Source organism: Stigmatopora nigra, chromosome 11 (assembly GCF_051989575.1).
Source record: "Stigmatopora nigra isolate UIUO_SnigA chromosome 11, RoL_Snig_1.1, whole genome shotgun sequence".
NCBI classification, from domain to species: domain Eukaryota; kingdom Metazoa; phylum Chordata; class Actinopteri; order Syngnathiformes; family Syngnathidae; genus Stigmatopora; species Stigmatopora nigra.
This window is the reverse complement of record NC_135518.1, coordinates 4,060,958-4,081,793: the sequence shown is the minus strand read 5'-3', so window position 1 is coordinate 4,081,793 and position 20,836 is coordinate 4,060,958. Positions and strand designations below refer to the sequence as shown.

The window sequence follows — 20,836 nt, the reverse complement described above, 5'->3', positions numbered from 1 at the left end:
TAGCTTAGATACTTTCCTAAGATGGTGTCACACATTTAATAAAAAAAAGGTTTAAAAAAACGTCTATTAATGATTAAATAATCATTCATATATTCGTTTTCTGAACTGCTTATTGTTACAAGGTTGCTGTAGGCAGGCGGGGTACAAAGCATGCGCATTACGATAACGTTATGGAAACTGCAGCTTTGAAACAGTGCCCTCTTGCGGCCACAGACGTCGTCGCGCTAATTGAATTCATCACCATGTTCGTGTGTGAGCAAAGGCAGAGAGAAGGGAAGAGAAGCTCGCTTTCACGGTGCCTTCCGCTCCGGGTCCTCCTCTCGTCTGCACAATGGCCGCTCTCGCTCTAGTGAGAACAGCCACATTTGCCTCTCCACGTGAGGAACGATGAGGGAGAAAGGTAAGCAGCGTCGTTTTTGATGAATTGAATCCACGTGGAGGAGAATCCACTGCTCGCCTTTTACCTGCGACTGCATTAGCGCGTTAAATCAGGTCTTTGGTCACGTGACGCCCTGCACAAAGCCCGTTTTGGATGGCCTAAAATTCAACTCTGATACTGTTTTGTCATTTATTGAACGATGCAAAAGAAAAAGGCACCTCTTCATCGCATTGCTAGTACAGCTGAATGTAGTCGTTTTTAATTCATTGTGTGCCTTCGGCTGCGATGGACGTCCAATTCATGTGAAGTGGGAAGGTGGCAACTAATGCATGAATGTTCATTCGCTGCCATATTCTCTGTTCGAATGGATTTCTGTTAGGGATGAAGTCATTTCGAGAATATTCCATTTCCTTTCAAGGATGACAGGCGTTCAATCATCCGTCTCGTTTCATCATTCTGCTCTGAATTTCAATGACTTTGTCGTTAGTAGATGCTCAACCATTTTAACTGAAAGGGCTGGCATAGAAGGAACTAATGTTAAATTCACTGCCGCCCTTTCCCAGTTCAAAAGAATTGGACGTCTGTCACCGCGCATGAGATCACAAGGATGAAGAGGTGTGGTGCTAAGGGGGGGTGCAGGTGCCATGGCAACTAGGCCTCAGCATGTGATGAAGTGTGGGCCGGGCCGGGTCATTCAAGGTGCCGGATCTTGCATTCCTTACCTCACTTTGTTGGGTGGTTTGATGTTAGTGGAGCTGAAGAAGGAAACACTCCTTTTTGGGTTGTGTCGATGCATGGCGGAGCATTCGATTAATATTACAGTGATACCTTAAGATACAAGCTTAATGCATTCCCGGGACTGACATTATATGTCAATTTACTCATATGTCAAATCAACTTTTTCCATAAAAATGAACTAAATAGAAATTAAATCGTCGCCAACCTCTGAAAAAAAACACCATAAAAACGGTATTACAATGGAAAAACATTTTTTTTTGGTTCTAATTCACTGCCTACTCACAAAGTAAAAAATACCTCTCCAGTGGTTATGATCTTCAATACTTAAATTTAACATTAATCAGTAAAGACTGGACGGAAAAGCAAGAAAGGACAGTAGAGAGACTTGATGGATGCGCTCGTAACATAAACTTTAAATTTTAATTACATGAACTTAGATTACTATACACGCACGCACACACACACACACACACACACACACACACACACACACACACAATTAAGTTTTAATCTTACCTCATCTCATCTCATCTCATTTTATGAACCTCTTTATCGTCATTAGAGTCGCGGGGGTGCTGGAGCTTATCCCAGCTGACTCCGGGCCAGATGCGGGGGACACCCTGTATCGGTGGCCAGGCCGATCGCAGGTTACAAGGAGACGGACAACCATACAAACTCACACTCATACTTAGGGGCAATTAAGAGTGTCCAATAAGCCTACCACGCATGTTTTTGGAATGTGGGAAGAAACCAGAGAAGACCCATGCAGGTTTGAATCTTGTTTTCATTACAGATCTTTAACATTTTGTATTTCTTTTCATTTAAAAAATGTAAAATAAATAATACATAAAGGACCCATCTTCATTAATATTAGCATCAAGATGTTTGCGAATGTGGGTCCTCACTGTGTGTAGTTGTGTGGGTTTTCTCTGGGTACAGTCATATCTTTACTTACAAAATTAATTGTTTCCGTAACTTTTATCATAATTTGGATCTTCCGTAAGTAGAGCAGTACTTTATATGTACTAATTCTGTAATACTTGCCACGGTCCTCCAAAAAAATAACGACCAACTAAAAACTGAATGATAATAGTGTCCTACTTTTTCATGGAAGATGTGAGAAACAGGCAAAATGAATGAAAATGATGAGAAAATTATTTACTAATGTATTGAAATGAATAACAAGGATGCAGAAACATGTTCTATTCGTGCAATACATTACAGTAAGGAGGAAGGGAAAGTTAGCACATGAACACTTATCATTAAATAGAACTCCAGAGGACTAACAGTCTCTCCATTTCATCATTCAGCAAAGAGGCCATCCCAAGAAGGCGTTTAATTCTTCCCTCTACCTCAATAGCATAGTGATGCTTGTAGGTGGGTTACCGCCAGCTGTGTTGCCTTGCAATATCAGTCAACCACACGCCGCTTTCTTATCTTCATTTTTCTCTGAATAACAGAAACCGTTTATTTCATTCGCACCAATAATTTTAAATAAAGAACTCCATGATGACAAACGACCATCAAAAGAGAGTCGTTGTTGTGGGAGGCTTAAAATGGAAATAAAGCAGGGCGCAATGTTACTGGGACAACTTTGTGATAAAATAACGGATACAGGCATTTACATTTTTTGGAGGGATTCCATAACTTGGTTCTTGTTTTTCTATGTTGAGACTTACATTTACATATCAAAGGAGTTCGTACCTAGCATTTGTAAGTAGAGGTATGACTATACTCTGGTTTTCATCTCAGATCTTAAAAAAATGCAGGTTGAAAACTCTAAATGTGCGTGAATGGTTGTTCGTCTCCTTGTGCCTTCCATTTGGCAACTATATATTTTGTATTAATTACTAAGAATTTGCTTTTTTGGTGGACTACAGAAATCTTAGAATATTTACACAAGTTCCCCCGTGTATTTGTCCTCATTTATTTATTTTTTTAAATATTAAAAGATCATTTGTCCTGATTTAAAGTAGCTCGGCACCAAGAGATTACAAATCCAGACCTTGTTGCCTGTAATAGTCTGACAATATTACATTAAAAATGTATGTTTTCTCATTGAACGACTGGATGCGCTCACACGTGATGACCCAAAAAATAAACACACTAATGAGTGTTTGTTTTACATTAGTGTCACTTTCTCGCTCCTCACTCTCTTCCCGGGGTACTCGAGCGCAAACATGGGCACTCACCCGTGACTTGACGTGCTGCTTTCTACAGTAAAATGCCTCAAAGGGAAATCTCTTTAATTTTTTTTAGGAATTTGACATATTGTTATATTATTACCTGCTACTGGAAGAAGTGTCAAAATCTTTGTCACAGGGTCACATTGTAGTTATGGTTTCTTTCATAGGATCGTTAAGTCGAACAACTAAGTGCTGTCGCAATATATTAATGATCAAATGAATACACAACATGGCCTAGTGGACGAGTGGTTAGCATGATGGCCTCACAGTTCTGGGATCGTGGGTTCAATCCGAGGTGGGTCCTCACTGTGTGGAGTTTGCATGATCTCCCAAGGCTTGTGTGGGTTTTGTCAGGGTACTTCAATTTCCTCTCAATTCCCAAAAACATGCATGAAGCCTGGTTGAACACCCGCACCTCCCGAGACACTCGTGAAGGCAAGTTGTTCAGAAAATGGATGAATGAATAGACAAAAAAAAATGGATATTCAATGACTGGTGTATAGACATTGTTGACACAAACAAAATCTTCTCTTCTTCTTTTCCATTTTTATTTATTTATGTTTATTTACTCTATAAGACACTTGATGGTGGTGCGGTTCACTCTCCTGACATGGCCTGTAGTCGATTACCGTTTGGTGGTGTTATTATTGAATGTGCTCCAGCAACCTCTCCAACCCTTTGTGAGGATATACAGTACAAAAGATATACATATGTATTGTTTTTACTATATTTATTTATATAATTAAAACATCCATTCATTCATTTTCCAATTATTATGATATTGTCACAAGGATCGGGGTGGGTGCTGGAGCCAATGCCAGAAGCAGCAGCAGGCAAGGGACTCTCTTAATTGGTTGCCAGCCAATCGCAGTGCATTAGGAGATGGACAACCATTCGTGCTCACAATCATACATAGGGGCAATTTAGAGTGTTTAAAGACCCATCCATGTGGGAGGAAACCAAGACCCGGAGAAAACCCCCGTAGACCCGGGGAGAACCTGCAAACTCAACACAGGAAGGTTGGAACACACTGGGGATTGATCTCTTGATTACCCGAACTGTGATGCGGATGTACAAACTACTTTTCCACCGCCCCACTTTTTATTGAATATTTATTTTTTTATGAATAATTCTTTATTTCTCTGCAAAAAAAGGTATCCAGATTTAGTGACATACAATGTCAATGCACATGATTTACATTTGCGACCACCCAAACAATGTACCGGCCTAGTCTAGCCCTTGAGCCTCAAGTTTGATACATGACATTTTATTATTTAAAAAATCACTGTTTACTAACAACCGCAATATAAACCGGGAATACCAGTGACTGAGTTAATACGATTCTGCCTGTTTGAAACAGATCTTTTTTTTTTTGCCCTGTGGGGGATATTTTTTCCGCCTGGCCCAGTTCAATGGCACCTCTCAACTTGGCCCACTTTTGGCTTCCTCTGACCCAGGAGGCGAGGTTAACAGTTTTTAATCAAACATTCAGCTTATTCATTTAAGCGTGCAACGCCAGGGCATTGTATGCGCTGAAAAATATTCCGCGCCCCCACTTGTATGCGCACAAACAAGTCTGGCTTTCTGATCCCTCAGTGTGATTGATTGTTATTATTTAATTGGAGGCTTCTGGATCCGCCGTTGCTACAGTAACAATGGATGGTCCAGCTGTAGAAACAAATATGGCATCTTATGGCGCCTCATTTACACCTGCATAAACACTCTTTAAGTAGTTGGATGCCCTTGACAGGAAAATATGTCCAGTCAATTTTCATGAGGAGACGTTGGCAAGAAATAATCAGTGTTCTTGACGGTGCGAGGCATCCATTGCCATAAAGAGACAGACTCAAAATGGACTGCACAGATGAGTTAATGAAAATTAAAACATTTTGTATGCTTACCTTGAAAATGTATGAAAAATTTCATATGCATATATATATATATATATATATATATATATATATATATATATATATATATATATATATATATATATATATATATATATATATATATATATATATATATATATATATATATATATATATATATATATATATATATATATATATATATATATATATATATATATATATATATATATATATATATATATATATATATATATATATATATATATATATATATATATATATATATATATATATATATATATATATATATATATATATATATATATATATATCATATGTAAATAAATATGTAAAAATGGAAATAAGTAGGGTAATTGAGGTGTAGCTTTGGAGATGACAAATAGCTTGTAAACAATCTGTATAGTGAATTATCTCCATGCAAGACTGGGCTTCTAATGGGTGCTAGACAGGTGGTTGCCAGGACAACGGACACAAGACATCAGCTCTGTGCCTGTCATTGAAAGGAATGCCTGTCTATATGCGATGAATAAAACATGAGTGTTATTAAACACACACTTGAAAATCATCACTACAATCAAACATCTGGGGCTTTCTCAACTGCAGATGATTGACTTTTTGATTTTTATCACACACTCAGGAGTTCAAGCTCAGGCTTTGGTTTCAAGCATTTATATCAGACCAAAGCAGGAACACCTTATATTAAGATCCACACTTTTTAACACATACTTGTCCAGTAAATAGGATTTCAATTGTGTTTAAATGTAGATAAATGTTGTAATTGTGTATTCCTATTTTTACATAGGGAAAAATTTAATTTTTTTCTTAACGTTGGTATTTTTCTAAAAACCCATTCATTCATTTTCCATACCGCTTTTACTCACGTCGGGTCGTGGCGGGTGTTGGAATCTTATCCCAGCCAACCATGATACCAGACAAGCCAGACCAGACCCTGAATTGGTTGACAGCCAATCACAGGGCACAATGAGATGGACAACCATTCATTCTCAGTCTCATAACTAGGGAAGTGTTCAACCACCCTACCAGTGTCCATAGTACCCAGAAAAACAAGTCTAAACAAGAAGGTTGAAACCCACCGTGGATGGAACCCTCAATCTTAGAACTGTGAAGTTAGACATGCTAACCAATCTACCACCGGGCTACCTCAACTTTAGTATAGTTTCATAAATGAACTCATTGGGTGCTGATGACGGTATTCATTTTTTTTCCCATTCATCTTCTGTCCCGCGTATCCTCGCAAGGACTGCCAGAGCCTATCCCTGCGAACTTTGTCCAAAAGTCTTACTACACCCTAGACTGGTCACCAGTCAGTCATAGGGCACCCGTACAGACAAACGACAATCCACACCCACAATCATACCGCCCACAGCATGAATTCAGCCCGCACCGAAGTCAGGCGAGTGAACCTCTAAAAAAAATCTACAATATTTTGAATATACAATAAAAATAAAAACACAATTTGTTGGATTTTATCATAAACAAAAAGAAATATGTTTCAAATACAAGATATTTTCTTCTATCTTTTAAAATGTTTAAAAAGAATAAATCTCATGTATTTATAAAATTATCATTCAAAATGTTATACAGATTTTCATTAATTTATTACTGCCATTGAACTGGTAGCCAGCCAATCACAGTGACATGGTGTCTTGCTTTTAATTGAAGACTAGAAGATAACATTACAGCAGTTAAGTAAAACGAAAACCTTAATAATGTTGTTGTTCCATTTTGTTCCAGGTCAGTGCAGTTGCCAAAAAACTTGTCCAAGGTTGTAGTCACCGGCCGTGGATTCCTAAGGTCTTTTATAGGCCTGTTTCCATAGCGACCGCCGTGGTCTTCCCGAGGACATTTCACCGCCTCCCATAGCAACAAGAAAGAAACCCACTAGCAGACTGAATGGACACCGAGTCCACCCACTCGGGCTACTCTAGCCGCTCTGGGCGGTCAAATCGACACGGGTGAGTTTCAGTGGTGCCACAAAGCAATATTTTCAGTCCAATTACCACTTATTAATCAATCGAGTTTTTGTTGCCTAAGAACATTTTATTTACTATTATCTTACTATAGCATTGGTACACAAAATCAATCCATGCAAAAAGTTCAGCCTTATGTATTTATGGAACTTAATGATTTATTTGTAGTTATTTGAGTATTATTTTCATCAAATATTTTTTCAGTTGTACTTGAATATTTTTTGAATTACTACACTACATAAGTCATATTTTCATATATTACCCACCTCTGCTTATGGGTAACTTTCATTGGAATTTAGATACCATTTTGTTCTATTCCCCAGCCACTTATTATTAATTTTGGGGCAATGGCAAGAATTTAAAATAATAATAATAACCAACAGTTTTTCTTCCATTTTATGGGAGCTGAATGTGCCATTAAATTGGGAAGGGAAATGTATCAGCAAAGTCATTTATTCCTTCCTTTTTCCAAATTGCTTATCCACAAGTGGAGTACTGTAGTCTTTCCCAGCTGGCTTTGAACAAAAGGCAAATTACCCCCCCAGACTGGTCGCCAGTCAGTTGTAGTACACAGACAAACAACCATTCTCACTCACAAACATCGTCACCAAGCGGGAATCGATCCTACGCACCGTGCACCAAAGTTAGATGGGAGAAAAACTGCACTATGGGGTGTTCTGTATGGGGAGGATTTTTAAATTTTGTAATTTTTTTCCTTGTCAGTAAGATTTTAATTGATCATATATTGTTGTAAAGCCAATGCCACAATACAATTACCGCCTTGACCTGACACCATCCTCTCTGTCTTCCGTCCAGCGAGCGAGGCCGCGAACGTCACAAGGTCAGCGGCAGTAAAGACAGCAGCCGCTCGGAAAAATCTGTCATCATTAATCCGCCAGAGACGTCTTCCCAGGATTCACCTGTGCACAATGGCGAGCCGCTACCTGGAGAAGCCTCGCCGGGAGCTGATCCACCGGACGAGGCACAGGTAAGCAGACCTCCCACAAACCCTTATTTCCTCAATCTGAAAACTGACTATGACCAATTTAGGGTGTAATCAGCCTGGTCATGTCAGGTTTGGCTCGAGCACTCCGCGACCCTAACACCCTGTTGTAAATTGATTAAAATGTACAGTCTAAAGAAGAGGATTTGGACATGTCCTAGGTCAACATGCCTCCAAATGATTCATCAAATAGCTGTAGCTATCATTAATGTTAAAGTTGTTTGTTGTTGATTCATAGTGACAACCCTTCACTTATGATCCACGTGAGCCGTAATCACAGCGCTTAATCCCTGTATACTGTTTTAGTATCATCCAAACATATACAGTATAATAGTGTCAAGAGATCACCAAAGGATTATTGTTACTCTTACAGTTGGATCCCAATATTATAAAGATTCATAGAAATTGTAATTTTCTATGCACTTGTTATCATTTTCTGTCAAAATTGCTTTTGCTTGGTAGAAATCACACCTCGCGTCAACTTCTTTGAAAGAAATAATGAGGCTATCTTTTTTCTTCTCATCTTACCAAGAAGAAAAAAAATCACATTCCACAATGTCATGTGACATCCAGCTCAAAGCTTCCATCCATTGTGTACGTTGTAAGATAATATGCACTAGTTGTAAATTCTTTTTACCTTAGATCATTTTTGGGTGCTTTGAGGAAAATTGAGAGGTGCCGTTGATCGTATTCGCACACACGTTAATAACACCTTGTAGCTCTGATGTTGGACTTGATACCAGAGGGCAGCAGATCGGGTTTCCCAAGTCTAAACCATGCATTTTCTTTTGAAGGGAATCGCTTGCTCATTTGCATGATGAATGAAATAATCTATTATGAAACTATTTTAAGAGTGGATGAATTGTTTAGAGGGGCGGTCCGGCGGCTTGAGTGGTTAGTACAGGGGTTGGCAACCTTTTTGACGAAGAGAGCCATAAACAATTCATATTTTCAAACATTATTGCTTGAGAGCCATACTAAGAATTTAAATGTAAAAATTCATGAAAATGTGAGCATTTATTATTCATTTTACCACTTTGAAAGTAAAAAAAAGTCTTGAATTATTTTGAGAACATTATTTCACTGTTGCTAACCAATGAGTATCAATGATAGTATGCATGTAGAAGAGTCTAATGAAGAATAAATATGATTTAAAAAGGTGTTCGCCTTGGGTCTGCGTGGGATTTCTCCGGCTACTCTGGTTTCCTCTCACATTCCTAAAACATGCATCGTAGACTGATTGGACACTCTAAATTGCCCCTAGGTATAGGTGTGGGTGTGATTGGTTGTTTGTGTTCTCATGCCCTGTGATTGGGAAGCCAACAATTCTGGGTGTCCCCTGCCTCTGCCCAAAGTCAGCTGGTATAGGCTCTAGCACCCTCCGTGACCTTAGTAAGGATAAACCGGTTCAAAAAAAGAATGAATGAATGAATTGTTAAGAGACATTGTTGATGTCAGATATGGTCCATATCCTCTTCTTTAAACTTCTTAAGTCATTGGGGGTGTCCATTGATGGAGCGAGATATCCAATCCCATTTGAAGTGGGTTGGCTGACACGTTCATTTGTGATTTAGCTAGCAGCGAATGAACTTTTGTTAGCTTTCACTTGCACTAGTTTCCAGATGGAAGGCCTTTTGGTTCTGGTCCATCTCCAGCGGGGCTTATGTCTATGGTTTTTTAGCATATAACAGCCATAGCGCACAATCAGCTTGGCCCTGGCCTCAGCCCGTGACACTGCGCTAATTCCTTCTTGAGCCTCTCTGTCCAATCTTTGCATTAATGTGGTGATCTGCTGCCCTGATTAGTGCAGCGTTAATCTCAATAATCCTCAATGTTCATGCAGTTCATGTATTAGCTCTGTCACAAGGATATTGTTTAGTGCAGTAGTGTCAAACAAAATCCGTCCCACCACATCGTTTTGTGTGGCCTGTGTAAGTGGATCATGTGCATCGACTTCAGGTTTTTCACTAAAACAGAAAGTATGAAAAATGCCCTCTTTGATTGGCCCAGAGTTGGCGTGGATATGTTCCAGCACCACCTGCGACCCTTGTGAGGGTAAGCGGTATGGAAAATGTATACATGAATAGACCAAAATATCTGCTGCCCCCTTTTATGTTATGTTATAGAATATTTACTGCTTTTAATTTTGAGTTTATTAATGTAGGTAAAAGGTGAATGCTTACCAAATGTTTCAATCCTTTTTCTTCATTAAAAAATGTAAATTAATAAAAAATAACAATTCACTTTACATGAAAAACATCATGATATCAAAAGATAACATTTTTGCTTGAATTTTTTTTAAAGGATTTTTTAAAAGTATTTCAGAAATAAAGGAAAGTTTACTGACATCTCAGAATGACAGCCAAAAGTGTTCAATATTTATAACAATTGTCCAACATAGTTGTATTTACTCTTTGGCTCCGATTTACAGTGATAGACGTCCAATCCTTTTTTGACTGGGATCCTCCCAGCCCCTATGAATTGGATGTATATTGACCTTAATGAAGTAATGCTATTCTGATTGAATATTGTTACAACAAAGTATTGCATGATCGATAACATAATTGGCTATTGTGCTATTTTTTCCATCCAATCTAGCATAGAGAGTTTAACCAATAAGGATCCTGTTAAAAAAAAACAGCACCTGACTAAGATCAACTCATTGCAAAAACACCAGTCTGGTAAAAAGATGCTGTCCTGTTTAGTTGGAATGAAATCATGCACCCTCTGTGGCTCTTTGTTGAATATTTTAGAGACCACTGTTGTACGGGAGCAAAATGAGCATTAGAAGAGACATACTCATGCAGTAATCGACCTTCACATTCACAAGTGACATCGCCTCTCTTTTTCCCTGCCCCCATTCATTCCACCGTAGAGGAATTCATTAACTCTTTATGGCAAACCCATTTAGATACTATGAATTTCCAAAGAATTAACATTTGAGGGTTTCTAAGGCCCATCACCACAATACATTCTTAAGGACGTGCCTCAAAATGCAAAGGAAATGAACATACTAAACAGATGGTGAACCAGAAATGACTAAAAATCCATGGAAGGTGACCTAAAATTAAAACCTAAATTAACAGAAGGTGCCCAGGGTATTTTGCTGAAAGAAAAGCTTTTTTTCTACAGTTAGGCTGATCATATCCATGCAAAAAAACACCAAATTTCTGAGTGTGGATAGTCTTCTGTCTTTCTGTTTGCTCTGCGGCTGACTGGCGACCAGGCTAGGGTGTAGTCCACAATCCTTGTGAGGATGTGCAGGATGGAAAATTAATAAATAAATGAACAATTTATAAATGTGCACATTAACTCAATACCTGACATTGACAATGACAGCCATGTTATTCATTTAATCTGGTTGGACTGGCTGTGAATGCTCATCTTTTAGCCCCTTCGACAGCCTTTAACCTCCATTTCATTTGGACTGAAAGGGACGAGGAGACGTTCATTCATTTTCCCCTCCCAGTCAAAATGGATTGGACCGCCCTGTCAGTGGCTCCCAAGGTGTCCATAAAATATAAAAATACAATAATGAAAATTGCCTTGACTGAAAATGCCTGCCTTGGTTGTTCTTTCCTTTTTTTTTAATCCTTACATGGTGACAGAATTATGCAACGTGTATTCACACTAGAATGACAGTGAATAGCTAATTATAACAATGAGTGACAATCTAGAAGTGTTGGCAGTTATGAAAAGAGGAATGTAACACTAATTCATGATGATGAGCAGGGAGAGGGATTGATCTATTTTGTGTGTGCGGTGCCCTAAAAAAAATGCTTCAAAGCATGTCTGAAGATTTGTCTAAAAGTCTGCAAATAGATATAATGTAGAAAAAGCAGAAATGGGTCTTATGACATTCATATTCTTCATTTTGCTTTTGTTGGATTGGGAATAAAAATGCTTTCAAATGATGTCACACTGATGTGTTTACAACCAGTCTAAAATCCCCTGCCAGCCCAATTGCACATCTAATTAAAGTCATTGTGTTTGTCTATGCCCATCAAACCGTCAAAATTAAATCAAGGAAAATACATTGTAAAAATATGGTTCATTTTTTTATAAAGAAATCTGGAAATACATGAGTTAAAATAAAAATATAACACATTTAGGGGGCTCTGACTGAGTGGTTAGGGCGTCGGCCTCACAGTGGGGGCCTTGGGTTTAAAACAATTGAAATAATAATTGAAAAAGGGAATTAATATGAGTAAATTACTTATAGTTAAATATTGTACATATTGGCACATTTAGCGGCACGGCGGATGAGTGGTTAGCGCATCGGCCTCACATTGGGCGACCTGGGTTCAAATCCAGGTTGGTCCACCTGTATGGAGTTTGCATGTTCTCTCTGGATCCGTGTGGGTTTTCTATGGATACTCTGGTTTCCTCCCACATTCCAAAGACACACATTGTAGGCTGATAGGACACTCCAATTCTCCCCTAGATATGAGTGTAACCATGAATGCATGAATTTGTCTCCCTGTGCCCTCTGATTGGCTGGCCACCAATTCAAGGTGTCCACCACCTCTGGCCCGAAGTAAGCTGGCTCCAGCACCCCTGGTGACACCAGTGAGGATAAAGCGGTTCAGAAATTTAAATGAGATGAGATTGGCACATTTAATGACGTATTTAACTCATTCACTGCCAGTGTGAGTAAGTGTAAATGACATTGAAAACACACCTTAACGCCAACAGCTGTCCAATCCATTTCAACTGGCAGAGTTAAATGGGTTGGTTGGTCATCTTTTGTCTTCAATGGCAGCTCAAAGTTAACTTTGACAATCTTAATTCCCCCCGCAAATCTGAATAAGCCACTACTCATAGTACTCCCTTTTTCTCCCCTCCAGGATGACAACTGGGGCGAAACCACCACGGCAGTGACGGGCACGTCGGAGTTGAGCATTTCCCAGGAGGAAGTGGTGGGCTTGGGGAAGGGCCTCCAGGACCGTGCTAGAGGCTTCCGCCGCTACCTGCCACTGGCGGTGGGGCTGTGCGGTGGCGTGCTGGTACTGGCCACCCCGTTGGTCTTCCTCCTTCTACCCGTGGTCATATGGCCGGAAAGGCTTCAGCCTTGCGGCGCCGCCTGCGAAGGTCTCTTCCTCTCGCTCTCCTTCAAGCTGCTGATGCTCTTGACGGCCATCTGGGCGCTGTTTTTGCGGCCGGCCCGCGCCAGCCTGCCACGGGTGTGTGCTTGCCGGGCCTTTCTTTCTACGCTCACACTCCTGCTGGCCATGTCCTACTGGCTCTTTTATGGAGTCAGAATACTGGACGCACAGGACGAGGACTACCACGGTGTGGTACAGTTTGCTGTCTCACTGGTGGACTCGCAGCTTTTTGTTCACTACCTGGCCGTGGTGCTGCTGGAGTTGCGCCACTTGCAACCGTGTTACAGCATCTGCGTCATTCGTTCCACTGACGGAGAGACGAGATACTACAACATCGGGCAACTAAGGTATGGGAGGTTCTGTTGTTTTTTTGGGCGCCAATTGGCCAGTGAGGGTTGTCCAACCCGGTTTATTCGGGAATTTTGCTAGTTAATGATTGACCATGACTGCCAAAGTTAATTCAATAAATGCATTATTCAAACATCAGCTACCATGGATGGTGCTGAAAGATTAACATTCACACAAGTTCTCCGATTTCAATTAATTAGATGGCTGTCGTTGTCAATGGCAGGTAATATTAATTAATTATGTTATTAATTGGGTATTTTAAATTTGATGTTTCTTTCAACTTTCACGTATTTCAAGATATATGTATTTCTCATCCCTTTTTTCTGTACCACTTTATCCTCACTAGGGTCACGGGGGGTGCTGGAACCTATCCCAGCTGACTTCAGCGGGCGTGACCCTGAATTGGTGGTCAGCCAATCGCAGGGCACAAGAAGACAAAAAAAACCATTAACGCCCACACTCATACCTAGAGTGTCCAATAAGCCTACCATGCATCTCTTTGGAATGTGGGAGGTAACCGGAATATCCGGAGAAAACCCACACGGATCCAGAGAGAACATGCAAACTTCATACATACGTAGGAACACACAGGTGGACTGACTTGAACCCAGGTCCCCCAGTGTGAGGCCGACACGCTAACCACTCAAGTCGGCGGGCCGTCTAGATTCATGTAATTATTTCTAGATTTTTAAAGATTCATTTAAAATTTAAAATGTTTTTTTCAAGACTAATTTGAAAGAGGATGCATTTCCCTCTTATTTATTTCATTATGTATTATATTGATTCATTTTAAGATGTAATTATTATATATAATTTTTGCTGAATCATTGAAGCATTTATTTATCCATTCAAACTTTTGTGAATGCTATTTTAAGACGTAGTCCAAATCTTATGTATCTCAGGATCAAAGTATTTATTTTTGTTTTTGTTTCTTCCTTTAATATCTTTTGGTGCTTTCGTCTCCTTTGTGCCCTGCAGCATTCAAAACGCAGCTCTGACTGTATTGGAGTATTACTACAGAGATTTCCCGCTGCACAACCCAGCCCTCCTGTCAGCCACCAAACACCGTGCCGCCAAGCACCCGGCCGGATTCAAAGTTTACAACGTTGACGGTAGGCACAGTTTGTGTATAGTAGGGCAATAGAATCATATGATAATATAGGGTTCACAGTACAATATGTATCATGATACATGTATATCCCCATATGCGGTCTACAATATAATCCCGATTCAACTACGAAAAATACATTAATGACACAAACTTTTTTTTTTATTTGTTGCTATGAGTCCCTAATTCCTTTGCTGCTATTGATAGGAATATACATCTAATATATTTTAACTGGGAGGGACTGTTCAACCATCAAAGGATCTCTTCTAGTTGAAATGAAATGGACATTTATTTCTGGCAATGAGTGTTTTCCATATGTATTTCACTTTTTAACTAAGTATTACAACACATTATGTCCCCTGAACTGGCAGTGAAACTGCCTAGTGCCCATAGTTGCCTGGGATAGGCTAGAGCGCCTGGCGACCCCTTCTAAGGATAAGCGGTTCAGAAAATGAATGTACTTAAATAGTATAAGTATATACAACTAAGTATTCACGGGCCAACTACTTCGCCAAACATTTTTCATTCATTTTCTGAACCACTTTATCCCCACTAGGGTTGCAAGGGGTGCTGGAGCCTATCCCAGCTGACTATCGGCCACAAGCCAGGGGACACTCTGAATTGGTGGCCAGCCAATTGCAGGGCATGAGGAGACAGACAACCATCACGCTCATACTCATACCTTGGGGAAATTTATAGTGTCAAATTCGCCTACCATGCATGCTTTGGAATGTGGGAGGAAACCGGAGTACCCGGAGTAAACCCACCCAGGCCCGGAAAGAACATGCAAACTCCACATAGGTGGGCCTACCTGGATTTGAACCCAGGACCCCAGAACTGTGAGGTTGACGCACTTACTGATCAACTTTTAGGATAATGAACTTATTTCAACATTGATTCATTTTTGATTAGTTATGGCAGTCCTCCTCCATAATAAAGGAATTGTCTCTTGCCTTGACGACAGTTCGCAAATACCTCTTTTTTCACGGTTAGAAAAAAAAAACCTGACACCCTTAACCCCCAAGCATAGGCCAAAGCACTAACCACCACATCTTGTGTGCTAATTGGCCACATCTTCTTTGAGCAGCCTTGCGAAACAGACTGAGAAGGTTGCTGCAGAATCGTAAGTAGCGCCACGTCTGACTCCTCCCTTCACTTGCAAGCCACTTTCACAGGAAATCACTGCGTGTGTGACATAATGAGTACACTGCATCCCACTACAATTTCTTTCTTCCAGCCTGTAACGTCACAATGTCGTATTTGCAGATGCTCCTCTAGTTGAGAGAATGTTAGTTCAAGGCTGAATATCCCCCTCCCCCTTTTCAACAGAAAGGCCTCTAGGGGGGTGGTGGGATTTCAAGCTTTAAATAATTCATTTCTCACATACTTAGGCTTCCCATTTTCTAAGTTCTATTTTTTTTCCACCTGCACCAATCTCATTTTGCATCCACATGTACATCAGATTAGTGAATGTTATAGCTTTATTTTCTTTTTACCTTTCACAAGTGATTTAAAAAACCTGGCGTCCACTTTTGTGGACGTTACATTTTGTGTTATGGAGGCCAAAATAATACATTTAATGTGGCCTACATGATCCAAAATCTTGTGACCATATATGTTTGTGGATGTCAGGTCTCAAGTATAATACATACAGATCATTACATAATGAAGTATTATTTTTTTAATTAAATGGTAATAAAAGGAATAAAAAGGTACCTAGGTATGTACTTATGTAAAGTTGATAAATAACAGTATTAACAAGCATATTTAAATATTCGCTTGTTTTGATTTTTAGAAAAAATCCTGAGCTGAATAAATATTTTGAATAAATTAAATGAAGAAATGCCTTCCAGAGCCTCCTGTGTGGAGTTTGAAAGTTCTTGCTGGGTTTCCGTGGGTTTTCTCTGGGTACTACGGTTTCCCCCTACATCCCAAAAACATGGATGGTAGGCTGATTGGACACTCGAAATTGCCCCAAGGTGTGAATGTGAGCGTGAATGGCTGTCTGTCTCCTTGTGCCCTGCGATTGGCTAACTACCAATTGTCCACCTCCTGGCGCCTTAAGTCGTCTGTGATAGGCTCCAACACCCCCCGCGACCCCTGTGAGGACACTACGATCTCACTTGCCTACGCCTAAGTTGCGGGAAAGAGCCAGTGCATTATTGTGTATCTTTTTTAAAAGATACATTATAATAAATAAATGGAGCTTCACTGTTTTTGTTTTTTTTGTTTTTTTTGAAACATGAAAAATATAGAAAGAAACACAGGAGAACTTAGTTTTGAATAAAATGAAAATATTTACAAATAATTTATTTCCTGCCATTGAAAATGTGTGATCTCCAATCCACGTTAGAAACATTGATGTAAGTGATGTTGAGTTTAAGAGTGTGAAGTGTCTCGTCACACTCCAGAAGGATTAAGTTGGGTAACATCATAAGATAACATCATCGATTTTCCTTTTGTCGAGCGCAGCTCCAGGGAGCGCAGCAGGAGCGCCGCCAGCTAACGGGAGCCAGTCCCAGGCTGCCATTGCAGCCGCTCAGAAACGCAAAGACACCGCTCACAACGAGCTGTACTACGAAGAGGCCGACTACGAGAGGCGAGTCCGTAAACGCAAAGCCAGGTAAGAAACAAGAAACAAGACAAAAGGATGATTGTCAATTAATCAAAAGGCCCAGTTTTTTTATCAGTTGATGGGTTTGGTTTCAATGCACATTTGCATTTAGAAGGCCAGAATAATGTTACCATACTTTTATATGATTTGTGAGTGGACTCATGGCAAAAATAACAACTAATGAATTAACTTTGAAAACAATGGATTCCACCAGGGCTATAAATATGATTTATGACCTTGACGGACGGTATCCTTGTTAAGGTTGGTGGTGGCGGTGGAAGAGGCGTTTACGCACGTACGTCGCATGAAGAAGGAGGACGAGCGCGCATCCCCAACAGACATCATGGACGTGCGTGAAGCGGCACTGGCCGTTTTCCCCTCCATGGCACGTGCCTTGCAGAAGTACCTCCGCACCACCAGGAGGCAGCAGTGCCATAGCATGGAAAGCATCCAGAAGCACTTGGCTTTCTGTCTCATTAATAATATGAGCCCCAAGGTCAGTTGATTCATCAGTCTTCATGTTGTGGAATGATTGTTTGCTCCACTTGTACTTTTCTTGTATTCATTTATTTTTTTATTATTATTTATGTTCTAAGTAGAAGATGTGCAATTTTATTATCATTTCTCATATATTTTTTTACATTTCTTTTTTTTGAAAGAAAGTCATTTGCTACATTAATTCATTTTTTTGTATTGCATATAATCACCAAGGTTGTGAGGTTGCTGGAATCTATCCCAGCCAACTGTAGTAGGCGATGGACACCCTGAATTGGAGTATTCCCTCAAATTTTGCGGATAATCTAAACCAGACATGGTCACGATAATTAAAAAAAAAAAGCAAAGTAGGATCATCCCTATTATTTCTACCATTCGTACATGTTTTTGCATCCATAAAATATCAAGAAGTGTAGATACTAAACTTTCCACAATTATATGCATATGTGAATACTGTAATGCAGTGTATCCCAACCTTTTTTGAGCCGAGGCACACTTTTTGCATTGAAAAAAATCTCAAGGGACACCACCATCTGAAAATCTTTGTCGCCTATATTTATAATAGTTATTCTCACCGAAGTTTTATCAGCAGAAATCGCATCCAAAATTATTCCAAAATCTAATTTTTCACAATGACCTAATGTCACGAAAATTTGGCCTGTGGACCCTGAACAACTTCCGGTTTGATTGATGCAAATAACCAAGTAAAGTTATTGATCGCATCATTTTATGATTTTTCTCCAAATATTACTTAAATCTCCTAATATTTCGCAAAAAATGTTGTGCTCACACAGACTTCACGCCGGCAAAAGTTGATGCCCTAGAAACCAGACAACTTCCGTTTCGACTTAGAGAAAAATAAGCAGCAAAATTACTGTTTCACAACTTGAATCAAATAATAGTATAATCTACAATTTAACGTCCATCATATTTTGACTTGAACCTTGTAATAGTTCCATTTTAATCTCCTTATATTCATATTAATTTTTCTCTCTCAATATCACATTGTATGACTTCTTGCAATTTCCCACGGCACACCTGACCATTGCTCACGGCACACCAGTGTGCCGCGGCACAGTGGTTGGGAAACACTGCTGTAATGTATTAATTCTTAAATAGAATATGTGTATATATAATAAAAGGAGTGGCCTGATGGTGTAGTTGTTCACTCGCATGGCTTCACTGTGGGTAGGCCTGGGCTTGATTCCAGCAGCTGGTGGTATATATGTGCAATTATATGTATAAAATGTTTTAATTACTTTTACCTTTCAAATTGTTATTATTATAATATGTTTCCTCCCACATTCCAAATACTCACATGATTGGCTGATTGGACACTGTACATTTCTCCTAGTTGTGAATGTGACCTTAAATTGTTGTCTGTCTCCTCGTGCCCTGTGATTGGCTGGCCAGCTGACTCCCGGCCAGCGGCAGGGGACACCCTGAATCGGTGGCCAGCCAATCGCAGGGCACGGGGAGATGGATAACCATGCACACTCACTGCCATACCGAGGGGCAACTTAGAGTGTCCAGTCAGCCTATCATGCATGATTTTGGAATGTGGGAGGAAACCAGAGTACCTGGCAGAAACCCACGCTGGCCCGGGGAGAACATGCAAACTCCACACAGGTGGACTGACCTGGTTTTGAACCCAGGACCCCAGAACTATGAGCTAACCACTGTCGGCACTGGGATGCTTTTAATAATTAGTTTTCCTACAAATTACATATATTTTTCAAAAAATGAATTGAATGCTTTTTGATTTCTTGTTTGTTTGTTTAGGCCTTCCTAGAGACGTACCTGTCCCCGGGCCCCACACTGCAGTACGGCCCTGAGCGCTGGCTGGCCGACCAGTGGACGCTGGTGAGCGAGGCGTCGGTCACCAGTGGCGTCAAGGATGGTGCTGACTTTACACTCCGCTGCCTTGACTTCAACCTGGCTGTTACCGTCAAGAGCATCCCATACATCCGGGTCACCGAATCCTACGTCGATCCCAAATCGCACAAGTTTGTGCTTCTTCTCCAGTCGGAAACATCGGTTTAACAGCATTTGGTTCTGTCGTTTTTTGCTCAGAGAAGATGACATGGATTTCCTGTCGGGACAAAAAAATAAATAAAAAGGCCCACTGTTGTGTATGCATGTGGAAGTATGTGACTTTTTAGGATGCAAAGGTGTCTTTTGAGGAAGACGTTGGCCAAAAGTGCGGCCATAAAAATAATAACTTGAATGCTAGTTTTGAATTAGCCCACAATGTACAGTATTTATATGTTAATGTGTTTTACTCCCTGCATATTTTTTATATTGAAATTGTGTATTACCTGGATTTGTAATGTTTTTGGTTTAGTTTTTTTTTTTAACTTTGTGTGGACAAATATTGTGTACTATATGACTTCCACTATTGCCATCAGCACACAATGTTTCATTTCCCCGAGTGTAACGTATAGGTCTTTTGTTTTTATATCTTAAAAAGTATTACAAAACCTCTAAAAAAGCATGGAACATGATAAATTATATAAGAATATTAAGTGATCACAGGAAACATTTTAATTTGTTTTTTAAAAGGATGGATGCTATAAGTTATGGACTTACACTTGTGCAGTAGTCAGGATGAGTGTTTAACTACTGCCACCTATTGATCACTTGGACAAACTGCACATGTAAAAACTTGCATTTTAGATTTAATACTGGCATTTCATAGTTATGTACTGATGTCACTGATGTAGCTTAGCGTTTTATAATGTCTATACATACTTTGTCTTGACATATATGTGCATTTGTGTCTTTTGTACTACTCAACATTTGGTCACAGAAGCTGTGTCCGATTCACATTTGTTTAAAAGAAATTTAATAAAATGCATTTGTACTGAATTTCAAAGCATTACATTCAAACAAATAATTATGATGGTCGATATATGATCATTTTTGTTGAATTTCCCATCCTTTTGGGGGCATTTCCAGGGTACCCCCCTTTTGA

The 20,836-nt window shown here is 39.7% G+C and overlaps 1 protein-coding gene across 1 annotated transcript; it reads left to right on the top strand.

Annotated features, from left to right (window-relative positions):
- The first annotated feature begins 206 nt into the window (after positions 1–206).
- LOC144204666 (vang-like protein 1) lies at positions 207–20,730 on the top strand. The gene is made up of 8 exons (XM_077728768.1): positions 207–400; positions 6,954–7,174; positions 8,006–8,177; positions 13,040–13,644; positions 14,624–14,757; positions 17,226–17,376; positions 17,629–17,863; positions 19,645–20,730. The coding sequence occupies exons 2-8, from the start codon at positions 7,113–7,115 to the stop codon at positions 19,903–19,905; spliced, it is 1,620 nt and encodes a 539-aa protein (XP_077584894.1). The 5' UTR covers positions 207–400; positions 6,954–7,112; the 3' UTR covers positions 19,906–20,730.
- Positions 20,731–20,836: the final 106 nt, after the last annotated feature.